Genomic DNA, 15260 nt, shown 5'->3' with positions numbered 1-15260 from the left:
AAGGGAGATCAGATTAAGTGTTTACAAAGGACTAAGCTGTAAGCGGACAGAAGCATTCACTACTTTTCAATCCTCCCTTCTCATCACTTTTCGCTTTCGCCTCGTTTGTTGAAGTTTTAGTGCTGGTATTTTATAAGCAAAGTGCAGGAGCGGGGCCGTTGGTATTCCATAGCGCAGTATGGCATGACGATAGACTAGAATAAACCACCAACAAATACACGGACATTAACTTGTCATATGAAAATTCAGATACATATTTCCGCCTATGTTTGTCTATCATTAGTGCTTGCATCTCACGTCGTGATAGATGTTTTCCGCAGTGTCCATAAAATGAGTTTTTTGTAGCTCCACAGCTCTAAGTGCGTGCCATTGGTGCAAAAGTACGAAGAAGAAAAAGAAGAAGGCGACGCTATCTGACCATTAGCTTTGTCTGCGCCGTTACTGCGCCTTTCGCATCCATGGAGTTTGGACAACACAGGGATTCGGCTCGGTTGCCAAAGCTGAGCCCACAGCTTCCTTTCGCCCTCATCCTCAACGAGACGAGCCAGGAGGGTTCGTCCGTGACAAGCACCGAGTGGGTGCCAGGTTGGTCGGACGTCCACATCTCGGACCTCGATCAAAGAACCGCCGAGTGCTCACGTTTCGCCACGGAGATTGACAGAAGCGGCAAGGTTGCCCATGACGCTGCGGCCGACGTACTGGACCTCGTCTCGTGTAAATGGCTCACGGCGAGATTAGTCCTTGCGGGCGCCGCCCTGGTCGCGACCACCGTGCTACTGGCCACGTTAGACGCACCGTTCATATCCAAGCGCGCAGGGCCTCAGCAATCGGGTGTGGACTTGACGGAAGCCATCGAGGACAGGTCACTGTTTCCGTATTCGGCGCGCAGCGACGCCAATTCTCCAGACTTGGGCGTCAATCCAAGAGACGACGATCGGCGCGGGCTAACCTTCCCGCCGACGACCATCGACGAGGTCGACGGCAATGCAACGACGCTGCCTCGAGACAAACAAAGCGCAGGGCAAGGGTCGACGTGGCTTCGCTACTAACGACTGGCGAAGAACACTTTCGCGCGTTTGTTCCATTCATGAGCGCAACTTATATTCGGAACTCGACCGATGCCTTAGACGTCTAAAGAGTATCGCATAAATGACAATACTGCAAATACAATGAGTGTATCCTTAATCAAAAATGGTAATCGGTGTCCATACATATAGTTTTCACTGCTCGAGTCTCTTATATAAAAATAATTTCGGCCTTAAATTCTGCCCCATTTGAGAGTCGCTGTCTCTACTGAAAGCTTTTGACGTCACTGCTGCGCGTACAGACACCGCAGAGGCAAATCCTACAACCATAGGACGTTTACCTTTAAGTGCTATTGCGTCGGCACCTAGCACATCACATTGATATCGCATGAATATAAGCTGCCCAGTAAGAGGTTTGGGGCACTAAAAGTGTGCCCCGATCCGAGATGCGCCTCAGCTCGGTTAGAGACGAGGCGCAGCTTGCAATTCAAGGACAAGATTTCTTCCTTAGCTGCGGTCCGTCATAATATTAAATAACATATCTAAAGCTCTGTCATCCACAAATGTTCAGAGTTCATGTCCTTCGAGTAAAATAGAAGCAAAATCGTACTCAGCAGTCCGCAATAAATGACTGCGGCCTAGAGCAGATGTGATGTCGCTTTATTTGTAAGAACTGGAAGATCTTCGGAGCACCTTGGAGTACTTAAATACTACAGTTTTGCTCAAATAACATCGGCAAATAACCACCTCCTTCCAGCATTCTTAGGGAAACGGGGTAAAATATCCGCGCATGAAACCTGCCGCAGATATCTGGCCACGACGACGTTCAAACCTATAAAAGCTATACGTTGCCACTGTCGGCCGCAAAATCAAGCTCCAGAAAGAGTTTGGCATCATAGCTCCCTACACAAGATGGGAATATATAATATTGGCTTCCCGATATCTACACAATTTCAACTTCACACACTCTCTAATGTTTAATTTATCATCTCTTGTACAATTCACCTGCTACAGTATTCACCCACTGGGTATTTGGCTCGTGTGGCCCTTTGGGTCGCGTGAGTGGGAGAACGTTGCAAGAGCCGAAAACACGAGCGTATATGGCCGTTGCACATACGCCACGGGACCAAAGCGCTGATTCTCTCAGCTGATTCATTCATTCATTCACAAAACTTTATTAGTGTCCTGAAGCCCGGTCTTTTCAGACCGAGGCGGGCCGAGTCCACGTCGGCACCGCCAGGCCGAGCCTTATGGCGTCATCGTGGACCCTCTGGACAGCCCGTAGCTGATCTTTATATGAAGAGCTTGTTAACAACTTGTACCAGTAAAGCCATTTTTCTTCGGGGTCGGCGAGAGTCGCGGGACAGCCCGCCAGCATGTGTCTGATGTCAATGATGCCATCGCACACGTTACATTCTTTCCTGAAAGCTGATGAAGCAAAGAAAAGGCGTCTTGCCAACCAGGCTCGTGCTCGGTGTGCCGTGGAACGTCGCGCTGTACGCCAGCACATCCTTTCACGTATGAATGAAGCCGCGCAACCTAGAACGTCTGCGATGACACAAGCACAGCGACGGGAGACTATTGCTGCGGCCCAAGGAGAAGCGAAACGCCGCAGAACGTCTTCGATGACCGAAAAGCAGCGGCAACAGTCTTTCGCAGCACAACGTGCCACCAACCGACAACGAACATCTGCGATGACAGAAGACCAGCGACAACTGTCTCTTGATGCGAAAGGAGAATCGGTACAGCTTAGACCGTCTCTCATGGCCGAAGACGAGCGACAAGAGTCTCTAGTAGCTAAAAGAGAAGCGGAACAGCGTAGATTTATGTATAGAGTAAAATAGGCATCACCAATAAAGGAACGTTCAAGAAAAGCTACTGCGCCAAGGACAAACAGTGAAGATTCGCTTCGCATATATTCCAAGTTGTGCGTTGTATCTGCATAATTTCTTTTTCTCGAGAAGTCTCGAACTTCCACGACCCTACGTTTTCTTTTTTCGACCCTGTGATTAACCATACGCTTGTGAGTGGATCAAAGTAACTACAAAGGTTTGTTCAGAGACGAGTAGCAAATCAAGATGCATATTGATTTTGTGTATGTGCATTTTAATACTGGAGCACGACGAAGACGAATTTCATATATAAACAAAATTAGTGTTCTTCATATTACCCACTGGGCGCCAGTTAAAACTGCGACGACATCCCGGAAAGGAAATTTTATTGCGGCGTATTGACACGTTCGACACTATACTATCAGAATGACCGAGTCAGCCATCGGAAAATTCTGCCCCTCTTTCAGCGCAAAACACGAAAGGAGGCTCTCGCACTTAAAGAGCAAAGTAAGGGATGTATTGTGCGCTCCACGTTATCGCATTACCGAAGCGTGCAACACTACATGAGAATAATACTTGAACAAAAAATCATATTCAGAAGAAGCGCTTTTGGGTTTTGTTTTCGCTCAGCGTCGAACAAATATTCGCATTTAATTGCTCGCACGCGGTTGAGTTAGCCCAGTGATGTCATTTCCCTTTCAAGGCGCTGTTCGATGAATCTGCAACAAGAATAAAAGGAAAGCATTAGATCAGAGTTTGGTTATATGAGGGACGACCGGAGAGCGCGAGGATTCGGGATTTATTTCCCATCGCGTGCAGTGGGGTGTTTACTTAACCTGCAGCAACATCTCCTTAAATCACGCGTTGTATACCGTCGACTGTGAACAAACACGTGTCAATCGGGCAAGTGTTTCGGGAAGTAAGTAGTGGCAGCTGTGAGTAACAAGCAAGGCTAAAATATGCAGGGCACTGCCGAACGACAACAACAACAAACAAGAGGACCATAATGATGGCAGTGATTGTAAGAACCCTTGATTTTAGTGATGATTCTAAAAACAAATGTATAGGTTTTTTGTAGGTTTCACATCCTCCATTTTTTATCCCTCCTGCCGAGTTGCCGGCTGTCCCGGAGATAGCGGGGGCATGTCTTCGCACGAGCAAATCAAGAAGGGCAGAAATACTTAAAAATGAAAGAATTATTTTTTTTATAAAACGGGCACTCCAAGCCCGCTATAGCCTTCTATAGGATTTGAATAGCGGTGTCAGACAGACACTGCAGAAGAACTTCACAGAGTCGAAATTGAAATAATGCCCATAAACACTGCTATGGAAGATAAAACAGTGACCTGACATTGCTTTTGAAAGGGATATGGAGAACACAAAGGTAAAGAAGCAAAGTAAGCCCCTCATAATTTGAAACCGCCTCTAATGTTCATCGCTGATGCCCGAAAACCGGACCGGAGACTGCCCATCTAGGCGTTCGTAACGAAAATGTTAATGCGCTTATGCGTGCATCTGCTAGACCTGTTGCGAAAACCTTGGCCATATGGAGGGCGTGCGCCCAATTCGCATGTATCTGGAGCTCTATCGAAAATATAAAAAGCGAACGGGGTAATTAGAACGCTTTCTGCCACTCGTGGTTTGAAAATGCAGGAGTTAGGAAGCTGGAACAAAAAGAAAGAGTAATAAAGATTAAAAGAACGTCTTCTTTGTCTGTGTTATTTTTCTGCACCTGCCTTCTCAAACCACAACTCCTAGCCGCTTGTTGAGTTTTTTTTTGTTATTGTAAGTTTCATTGCTAACAGAAATACTTGAAAATAGCTGTTAATAAGGAGGGCTAATAGTGTCGTTGACTCCATTCTCGTTGCCCAATTATTATGCACCATTCAAGCTCCTCCTTTTTCTTTCACTTGATCCTGTATACGATGCTGATGACTTGCTGTAAGCCAAGAAATGATTTCAATTTGGCGCGGTTCTCAGCCGCCACCTCGATTGTCTGCGCCAAAGTGCACGTGCATATATGAAATTAAGCGGCTGCTCATGTCTGCTGTGCCGATTTACCAAGCATCTGCGCACTTTGAGCTTCCACATCCTCGCTATAAAGTGAGAAGCCTAGCACCCCAGTGCATACTACATTAGTGGCGACGCGTTCCGCATATACTTCCGCCTAATTTTTCTCACGAATTGTGGTTTTCGAGGGAGTGTCGGCCTTGGTGGCGCCATGGTCAGATGACGGCGGCCTTTTCTCTTGGGAAATCGCACAGCGGGGCACTGGATCACGCATCCTGATCTCTTATAACACCTGATAGCTATACATTCACTGTTTCAGCCTCCTCCCGGCCTCGTGCATCTGGTACAAGAAGCTAAACTGACAAATCCATGCAAATTCGCGGGCGTTGACAAATGCGCCCCAAATTGTTCGCCTCTTACATGTCGCCTTGGATAGAAGCGCCGTCGCTTCGATCTGCGCGACCCTTTCCTGGAATGGTCATGCTTGGCGCGTGTCGTCGAGCCATCGGGATGGGCTGTACGAATAGCCTCACTCCCGACAGGGGCTTCCGCTGACGGGATCCCCTGGAACCCCTGGGTTGGTTCCGCATCCGGCGTAAAATATAGGACGTCGGTGGCGTCGGCGTCCTCGCTCTTCCGTGGCCCCTCGGTCTTGTGGGCTTTCGAACTCTCCCGGGACAGGTCGTCCTCTCCCAGATCGTCCATCGTATACTCCGTAGCCCGGCCCGATGCCGTCGTGGTCCTCCGGCGCCCCACCGTCCTGGTCGTTCGTGTCCGTATCTCCGCGACGGTTTCCCCGACGCCCGCCTTGATGGGGGGCGCAGATCCGAAGTTCTCCAGATGAAGCACGACGGCGGGCTCAGCTGCTTCTTCCCGGGCGCCGTCCGGCTCCTGGCCCACAGCGCCGGCTTGGTTGGCCAGCGCGCCCGACGCCACGAGCCAGACGAAGGCGCACAGCACCAGCGTGACGGGCACGAAAGCCAGACCACCGATGCCCTCGTCACCGACGGTGTGCCGCTTGAGCTGAGTCGCGCTAGGCGATGGGGCGGGCACTCGGCGGTTCCGCGCGTCGTCGTCTCCGCAGTCTTCGGGCGCCATTCGTGCGGACAGCTGCGGCGTCGGCGGGGGCACCGGAGGCAAAGAGTCCGACGTCGAGCGCTGCGCCTGCCTGAAGGAACGGCGGGAAGCGTTCATGGGCGCCAAGTCATCGCGGGCTGGAGGAATAGTGGGCATCGAGTAAACGCGGTCGAAGCCAGTCGACATGAGCGGTTCCGAAAAACCGCAAGGGGCCGTGAAGTAGAAGGCCGCTGCGCTGCTGGCTAACGCACTCGAGTGATCCCTGTTCATCGCGGCTTGTTCACGGCTAATTTTTCAGTGGGGCGAGCTGTAGAGTGGTGATGATGATGATGACCCCCATAATATCGCTCATATTCATCCTGAGGGATAGTCCAAGAATTGGCCGCCTCATATTTTACATAATATTTCAAGAAACAACATGTAATGTGAAATTGAGCAATCAAACCAGACAGGTTAACAATTTTCCTAAACTGAACAATTTATAACAGAAATACTAGCAATCAACACAAATATCGCATGGAGAATGAACAGTGCTGGCCTTCCTCTTCCACGCGCAACCGAGACGTGTTCACGCGGAGGACAAATCTAAGATGGTTCTTATTCCTTTCATCTGAGGCACATACCCACGAGCGGAAATGCTCACATGCAGATCGGCAAACGAAATATCAGTCGTTGGAACGTTTCCCGGGAAAAAGGCTGAAACAAGAACATTTGATGAATAATTATAGCAAAAAAGAAGAACAAGAATCGCAATACGAAAATCGCAACCGAGACTGCACCATTTCAGCACTCCACATGCCCGGGTCCGGCCTGGCCCGCGGGCCGGGCTTGGGTTTAGCTCGTGCCTCAGTGGTATTCGTAATAGACCAGGGTAGGCTATTTGTAACTTGATGTTTCAGGATATTACTTTTTTGTTCTCTCTGGCATTAGGCGGGTTCGCCGGAAATTATCGTGAACCAAGAAGCACCGCAACTCAAGTTCATGTAGAAAATTATAAACTTCGTTGCCCATGACCTGCGTGCACCACATGCTGAACAAAAGTACAGAGAGGCTCAATTCCCCCACATTACGAAGCACTGACTTCATTAAGTTTAGATGAATAAAGCAATAACAGTTGTTTGTGCCAGGTGGCAGTGTGATTCAGTATGTAGTACTGCTTTGTCAGTTGCGTGTCGCCAACTTATATTCAATGGAACAGTAACTTCTAGCGTCAGTGTGTTGTCATATTCTGACAGTTGATATAAGCCAATACGCAAAAATGGTGAGGCGTGCAGACAGGACACAAGAGAAGTGAACACGCCTCACCTTTTTTGCATAATGAATCCCTATCAACTAGCTCAACTTTTTGTAGTTATAAGCCAATATATGTGAATTTACACACCCACAATGTTTACTGGTCAGAATTGTAACATTGTACGCTGCAATGGCTCTTTCAGGTTCAAATGCGGGATGAAATGTCTAACGGTGCATACAAGAGTAGTCACCTCTGCCTATAGGGTGTCCCACGTAACTTGAGCTAAGCGTTAACAATATGCAAATGCAACGTAGCTGGACAGAACTAATGTAATGTTGTTCGCCTCGCCTGGGGATACTCAGATTGTTTTTTTTTGCATTCCACCTAATGGTCTTAATCAAATTAGCCTTAACTTAATTAGCCTTCCGCGCAATTATTTTTAATTAATTGATCAACTTCTCAATTATTATAATTAGATGAAAAGCTTCAATGAGACAATTGTAAAGCAACATGGAAAACTACCGTTACAGCTTTCTGTTGCTCAATACGTAGTACAGAAAAGTGTTTATCCAAACAATTCAAATTCAATTATGGGGTTTTACGTGCCAAAACCACTTTCTGATTGTGAGGCACGCCGTAGTGGAGGACTCCGGGAATTTCGACAACCTGGGGTTCTTTAACGTGCACCTAAATCTAAGTACACGGGTGTTTTCGCATTTCGCCCCCATCGAAATGCGGCCGCCGTGGCCGGGATTCGATCCCGCGACCTCGTGCTCAGCAGCCTAACACCATAGCCACTGAACAACCACGGCGGGTGTTTTTTTTCTCCAAGCATGAAGGAAGCCCTCGAATACACGAAAAACTGCCGCGCGATTGGCCTCTCGAGGCACTTTGCGTGTAGTAAGATGCGTTGCCTTTATCGGCATTTTCGTTTATTGGGAGAATATTCTTTAATGAATTTTCCATGTCACTGTTCAGAAGTCTGCTAACTTGTTTATCCTGCTCTCACATACTTACGCCGTCTTGAAAGAAATTAATGCTGCTTAGATGATCCCACAAATATACACTCTTGATACTTACATTACACTCCATTATAAAGCTTACTATATCTTTCCTAGGATAACTAGGGCAGGAAATTTCATTTTTGCACACATGGCAAAACTGAATTAACAAAGAATCGCTCTTTTTCAGGATTCGGACATATTCGAAATGTATTGAGCCACTTACTCCCTGAAGAAATAAATTAAAACACACACACGCACACACACACACACACACACATATATATATATATATATATATATATATATATATATATATATATATATATATATATATATATATATATATATATATACAAACATTTTTTTTCACTTCAGCTACCTAGTACCACCGTTTTTTCTTTTCGTTGATATGTCGGTAACAGTGGTAAAGTCACACGATCAAGGCTCCAATTTTTTGCCGTAAATATCGGTGAGTGTATGCTGATGGATTCTTTAAATTATTGTTATTGACCTAACAGCGACGAACATACATCCTAGTCTTAGATACGTATTCTTCGCCAATCCAATCAGATATATTGAATAAGGAGCGAGTGCAAGTGTTGTCATTTAACAAGCGTCAAGTACTACCCTTTATTTTATTGTTTATCTAAACATAATGCATAGCGAAGCAACCATTTGATCAGCTGAACAGGCAAGTTCTATGCCTTATGGCATTATGCCTATGCCTATGGTAACAAGTTTTTATGCCTTAGCTTTCACACTTACATTGACCTATAATAGACGCATTCTCCTGGCTAATATATTATGAAAATAAAGCAACAGGAATGAACGAAGTCAAATGTTGTCGTGTTGTAGAATAACATTTACAAAGCGACTCCTCTTCAATTAAATAAGCGTTCCAGTGACATCGATCAAGCTACGCTGAATGCGGATTGGGCTGTGCACGTTCCGTTGGCGGTCTATGCATTGAGGATACAATTAAAGTATAATGGCTCTATGCGCAGTACCTGCCATTTCTCATTTTTTCCTCTCTACGCAACTCTTCATTCACGTTATTTTAGGGGAGGTACATTAAATATCGGACCATGAAGCCCTTCCGAACCGCTTTCTGAAAGTAATCCAAATGATCAATTCAGTACGACGTCATCAGTTTCTGCCTATTACGCCGCGCAGCAGGACATCCTTTTGCCAACATGCATGGTGAGGTCATGACTGTTCAGTAGCTTTTCCTAAATAAGTTAACACAAAAAGTGTTTTAGACTTGCATGGCTTATAAATTATACTAAGATGCAATGGAATTTTATAACTCTCAAATTCATTTGCTTTCACAGGCGCTGTCTCTGGATCGCAGATCTTGCGCCAGCAACATATAGTCGCCTCCTTGTTGAAACGTTGACCACGGGGTGCGCCTATTCCTTCACCTCGACAGTAGAGTCCGAGCCGTCTGAAGTGTCACCAACGGCGCCCAATTTCTCCGCCTTAATCTCGATGACCAGACGAATAATGAGAGCGATGAAAAAGAGTATGCAGAAGAACAGGATGACAACAACGCAAACAAATTGCAAGCACTCAATCATGAAGGCTCTCATCCCTCCGTCTTTGTCCTTCCAAGTCGAGATGGGGTCGCGATGAGCCCCGTGGTTCCCGTGACAGACTCCGACGTGATGCGCGCAAGGCACCGGCCCCACCTGAAAGGCGGGCGCGGGCGCTTGCGCCTGGAAGGCAGCTGGATACACGGGTATTTCATCCGGGCCGCTAGCCAACACGTAAAATTGGCCTGTACGGTCCACAAATTCGTCATTGCCTTGAGCGGCGTCCTGAGGAAACGACTGGTAGTAGTGGAACTCTTCCGGGAAAGTCTGTTGAATGTGACTCGCCTGCAGCACTCCCAGCTGGGGCGTTACCTGAGACGACACCGAGGGCTCGCCGGTTTGAATCGGTTGGTTCGCTGTTTCGCGATGAAGGGCATGCGGCTGTGATAGCGGATTGCTGGAGAGAGCACCGAAGGCCCCCGACGTCGCTCGATCGTCTGTCAAGCCCGGAGGTGCGCCCAGATGAAGCATAGTAGTCCGGCTCTCGTTCTTATTCACAAGTAGTGGCACTTACCCACTACACGAGAAACGGCCAAGAATCAATGAGGTTTGCAATTTTTTTCTTATAATGATATCCTAATCGATTGAGAATTTAAAACACTAACGTATGGGGGTGCACAGCTGCCGGTAAGACAAAAAATAATGAAGACATTAGAAGAATTTTAGCTGAAGCAGCTATCTTTCATCTTCATTTTCTGATTCGTGCGGAGTGGTACAGAGCAGGCCAACCATCTTTTATTAGCAACTTTAGCGCGCTGACAGCTAATACTGAACTTCTGCAGGAAAATAATCTGTGAGGTTGCCGCAGGAACGCTTGCAATACCATTTGTGAGTATATTATATCTCCGTGGCACAAGACGATTGCCATGTTAAGCTACTTATCCTCTAAGTTCCTGATTGTATTCGAAATCATTTTAATATCTGCGAGTTTAGTTTTGTTGGGCAATCCGTACGTTTTCATCATCATCATCAGCCTATTTAGGTTCACGTCAAGGTGTTTTACTTCCCACTTATCGGCATCCTTGCAATTAGTACGTTCCTTATTTTTTTTTTCGAAATTTAGGCTCTAACTTTTCTTAGATAATTTTTTTTCAATCTTTCACCTATACCCCTCCTCTTACCGCCATTTTCTTGGGCAATCCTCCGTAGTGGGTAACTGTCATTATTTCAGGGGCAACCAAGCGAGCGTTCAGTCGCTTTACACCACCATGAACCGGCCCGAAAATTACCACTACATGCACCACGAGATGGCTTACCCACATGGCTTCTACGACCCCGGAAACCGTAGTCGTCGAGGCTCGCGGACCCTGGGCATGCCGAGCGAGTTCGACGTTAGCTCCACCGTCGAATTGGCGCCGTCGTCAGCCGGAGGCGTGGCGGTCAGCGTCAAACGCTCGTCGCTGGCATGGCCGTTTTCACCAGCCGGGACCCCTGCAGCACTAGCCGTAGGTCACTACGAACACGGCCAACCTCGGAGAGAGGCCTGGATTACGTCCGTCTTCAAAGGACTTCGGGCCGTGGGCACAGAGGGCGTGGCCGCTGTCGTCTCCACTGTGGTCCTGTGCTTCTTCACAGGGCTCGCGATATGGCTTTTGTCAACGGCTCAAGACCAATGGGACGACAGTGGTTTAGACGCGGTGGACGACGCAGATGCGGGCCTGCACTTGGATTTCTACGGTGCGCCACCTTCGTCGCCTGTTGCCGGGGTTGACGAGATGCTCACGAGTGAGTGGAAGATAACAGTAGGAACCAGACGACCGAGAAGCAGTAAGCGTGCTTTGATGTCAACAACGGTGCTCTCTGACGTGGCGCTGAAAAGCCGGGTGCGTCGCTGGACCGAAGATAACGCTGAAAGCCGCGGTAGTACTGTGGATGGCGGCGGCGATGACAGCGATGAATCGAAGGCGCCGTGGACCGCAACAACTGACGTCGACGCTGTGACTATTGCTTCCAAGCCTATCCGTGTCAGGCGACGACCGCTGTCCAAGAGGCATCGCTCGACGCAGCGCAGTTCGGCAAAACGCGTGAAGCGATCCCATCGGGTAAGCCTGGACATTTTGTTTGCGTTGTTTTATCTGCTTTATTACTAGAAACTCCGCGCTTCCCAGTATACCCGACTGCGTCCTGAAATGAAAATCCGTCTTGTGGTGCCTTATTGCCAACACAAATTGATTGATTGATTGATTGATTGATTGATTGATTGATTGATTGATTGATTGATTGATTGATTGATTGATTGATTGATTGATTGATTGATTGATTGATTGATTGATTCGTTTCAACGTCTCAAAGCAACACAGGCTACGGGAGGCACTACAGCGGAAAGCTACGTATTCGACCAATTAATGGCAAACGCTCGCCTAAGTTTTTCATTCAAGTTACATTAAAACGCGGCAGCTACGGCCAGCCATCAAACTACCGACCTCGTGTCCAACAGCAGAACGTCAAAACTACTGAGCCACCGCAACGCCAAGACAGTTATAAGGGAAGGCGTGGCAGTATAGGCTTGAGAAAAGACAAGGAACAGATTATATTCCAGTTGATAGTTAAAAAAAAGTAGAGTTGAAGTGGTCATGCAATTCGAATAAGGCATAACCGATTATTTATTATAGTAACAAGATGGGGGCCGTCAAGGGGAAGGAAGCGCAGATGAAGGCGGCAGAGAAGTGTGGGGTCATGGGAAGGGTTCAGTTTGCAGAAAAAAATGGGGTAACTCAAGGGCTCCGGGAAAGCTCTTTGTCATGCAGTGAACTTCAACTGAGAATAATTGCGATGATAATGATGATTACTAGTTCCGCATGTATAGGGATCCTGCGCTAGAGTTTTCATGCGTGATAAGGCACAATGTTCAAATAATCTCCCATCGATGTGTTTCTTTTCTAGGTTCGCCAGCGTGAAGTTCGACTCTGATGCTCCATACAGAGGACGAGGACCCCTACAAATATATCTGAGCCGGCATTTGCACTCCGCGTTGTTTTTTCCGCAGTGTTTTTCATTATTTGATAACATATTTTTCTCCAAAATTGAGGTTCCACATAGCAGGAACCCTATAGCGTACATACTTCAGCGCGTCATCTAGCACAAGTACATATAATTAAGTATTTGCAGTTAAACAAACAAAGTTCTTTACGTTTTGAAGTAGTTTGTCATGGGCCAGCGTTCTGGCGCCTGAAAACTCGGGACAGCAATTGGCGTGACAGTGAAACGATTATCGCAAATATTCTTAATTATGGGCACCATCTTACGTAATAAATGTTTTTCGAGTATGATCCACGACACGTTAGCAAGAGACCTGTACTTTCTTTGATAATAATAAACGCTTTAAACAACATTTGACGAGCATGGAAAATAATGCTTTTCTTGTTTTCGTTTTCCTAATTCCCTTATTTTAACCTTTATTGGCAAGGATAATACAAATCATGCAAATTCTGGCGATAATTGTAGACATGAACAAACCGTGCTTCGATTTCATCTTTGTACCCGTCTAATTTTCGCCCTTTTGCTTTGACAAAGTAAATTGTAAATTTGATTCGAAAGATCTTGAGCACATTACTCAAGTCAGCAAAATCTAGTATTGTGGTGCCATGCCAAGCACTGTTCATTACTATCGGAGCAGCGATAGCAGAAAACACTAAAGACAAAAGCGTAGGCGAGTATCGCAATTGCATATTGTGCGACAAGGATTTGGACTTCTTGCCCGCAGTATTTTATAAATAAATTATTTAATAAAAGAAATCACTAATCGGAAAAGTTATTCAACACCATCCACAACATTTGCTTCCTCGGAGATTTTAACAGCACGCACACCATAATGCGAACTTAGGTGAAAGAGAAATTGAACTTTGCTGATTGTAGTTATCCTTAATCAAGACTCGTACCCACTATTGCAGCTCAGCCAAGATTGGATTGCATAACGAAAAAATATGTATGAACATAAATTTAATTTCATTTGAAGTAAAACGTTCATTATCCTCTTCATCATCAGCAGCTTATTTTATGTCCACTGCTGGATGAAAGCCTCTCCTAGCGATCTCCAATTACCCCTGTCTTGCATTAGCTGACTCCATCCTATGCCCGCAAATTTCAAGATTTCATCACACCACCTAGTTCTCAGCCGTCAGCTACCTTCCTTCGACCTGCATTGTGTAACTTTAACAGACCACAGGTTATCTGCTCTGCGTTTTACATGACCTGCCCAACTCCATGTCATCCTCTCAACCTCAACTAGACTATCGGCTATACTTCCGTGCACTCTCTATTCCGCACTTCCGACTTCCTGTCTCTTAGTTACAGTCGCAATTATTTCATTAGCTCGTTGTGAGCTCCTTGATTTCCTATGCTTCTTTGTTAACCTCCGAGTTTCTGCAACATATGTTAGTACCAGTGGAATGCAACGATCGCACAATTTTTGTTTTCAGAAATACCGCCAAACTTCCGGTCATTACTTGGCAATGGTATGCGCTCCAACCCATTTTCTTTTTGATCGGTAGATTTCTCGTGATCCTAATCCCCTGTGAATAATTAGCCTATAGATAAACGTACCTTTGCACAGATTCTAGATTCTTACTGCCACAGACTATCTCTTATTATCCTGCGAGGCAGCTGAACCTTACCTCGGTATTCTGCACATTAATAATGCCTACAACCATGCTACCAATTCTGACTTTTATTATTCCATCCACAAGCTCTCAATCTATCGCTCTCAATCTATCCCGAACGCACTGGCTTCAACCTTCAGTAACGATTAGAGCTGTGCTGCTGTCAGCGAAGGCTCCGTCCAGATCAACCGTGACCTCCCTATCAACGTCAACAGAAGGGGAGAACGTGTCGTCGAACTCGTCGTCTGCGGTGCGCACGTCCGGCACCAGAGTCGGTCTAGGCGTCCTTCCCGCCTTCACCGTGGAACTCGGATCGACGCCGTTGCTGACGGAGTCATTGCCTAACGTGGCTGCACGGGCCGCGATCTCTCCGTGCCGGCGGGGGTCCGTAGAACCGTTCTTCAAGAGACCCTGGCGTCCGTGCGAGTCTCCGGGCAAGAAAGGCCAGTCGAGCCATCCAAGGGTGAGCGTCACGGCCGACACCACGGCGATCACGAGCAGCGTCCCCAGGGCGATTCTCGCGGTCGACGGGGGCGTCGGTTCCTCCACGGGCTTGAACGCGGGTCCACTTTCCGGCGGCGCGGCGTTCGCCAGCGAGAAGGTCACGAGGTTCGCGCCTAGAGAGGCCAGGTGCACGTTTCCGCTCTCCAAGGCGCCAGCGCTGCAGTCTAACGTCACTTGCAAGTTTGCCGGCGGCCGGGACGACGACGACGATGACCGCTTGTTCTTCTTGAACCAGAATCCCTCGTTTACTCGGTCCTGCCTGTCCATGGCGACGACGCTTGTCTCCTTCTTCCTCTTCTACAGTTCATCAAAACCGGCACACACCCTCGGTTGGATATAGGTCACGGAACATACCTCCATACCTTGGCGCATACCATATACAAC

The 15260-nt window shown here is 47.2% G+C and overlaps 2 protein-coding genes across 2 annotated transcripts; one reads left to right on the top strand and one right to left on the bottom strand.

The window, feature by feature from the left end:
- Nucleotides 1-3267: 3267 nt before the first annotated feature.
- Nucleotides 3268-6223, bottom strand: LOC129387792 (uncharacterized). The gene is made up of 2 exons (XM_055077362.1): nt 5288-6223; nt 3268-3576 (listed from the first exon to the last, which is right to left on the bottom strand). Exons 1-2 carry the CDS (start codon nt 6212-6214, stop codon nt 3556-3558), a joined length of 948 nt encoding a protein of 315 aa, XP_054933337.1. The 5' UTR covers nt 6215-6223; the 3' UTR covers nt 3268-3555.
- Nucleotides 6224-10391: 4168 nt separating this feature from the next.
- On the top strand, nt 10392-12742 carry LOC129387793 (uncharacterized). The gene is made up of 2 exons (XM_055077363.2): nt 10392-11816; nt 12658-12742. The coding sequence occupies exons 1-2, from the start codon at nt 10983-10985 to the stop codon at nt 12682-12684; spliced, it is 861 nt and encodes a 286-aa protein (XP_054933338.1). The 5' UTR covers nt 10392-10982; the 3' UTR covers nt 12685-12742.
- Nucleotides 12743-15260: the final 2518 nt, after the last annotated feature.

The sequence above is a fragment of the Dermacentor andersoni genome, chromosome 2 (genome assembly GCF_023375885.2).
Source record: "Dermacentor andersoni chromosome 2, qqDerAnde1_hic_scaffold, whole genome shotgun sequence".
In the NCBI taxonomy this organism is placed as follows: Eukaryota; Metazoa; Arthropoda; class Arachnida; order Ixodida; family Ixodidae; genus Dermacentor; species Dermacentor andersoni.
This window is presented reverse-complemented; position numbering and strand designations above follow the sequence as displayed.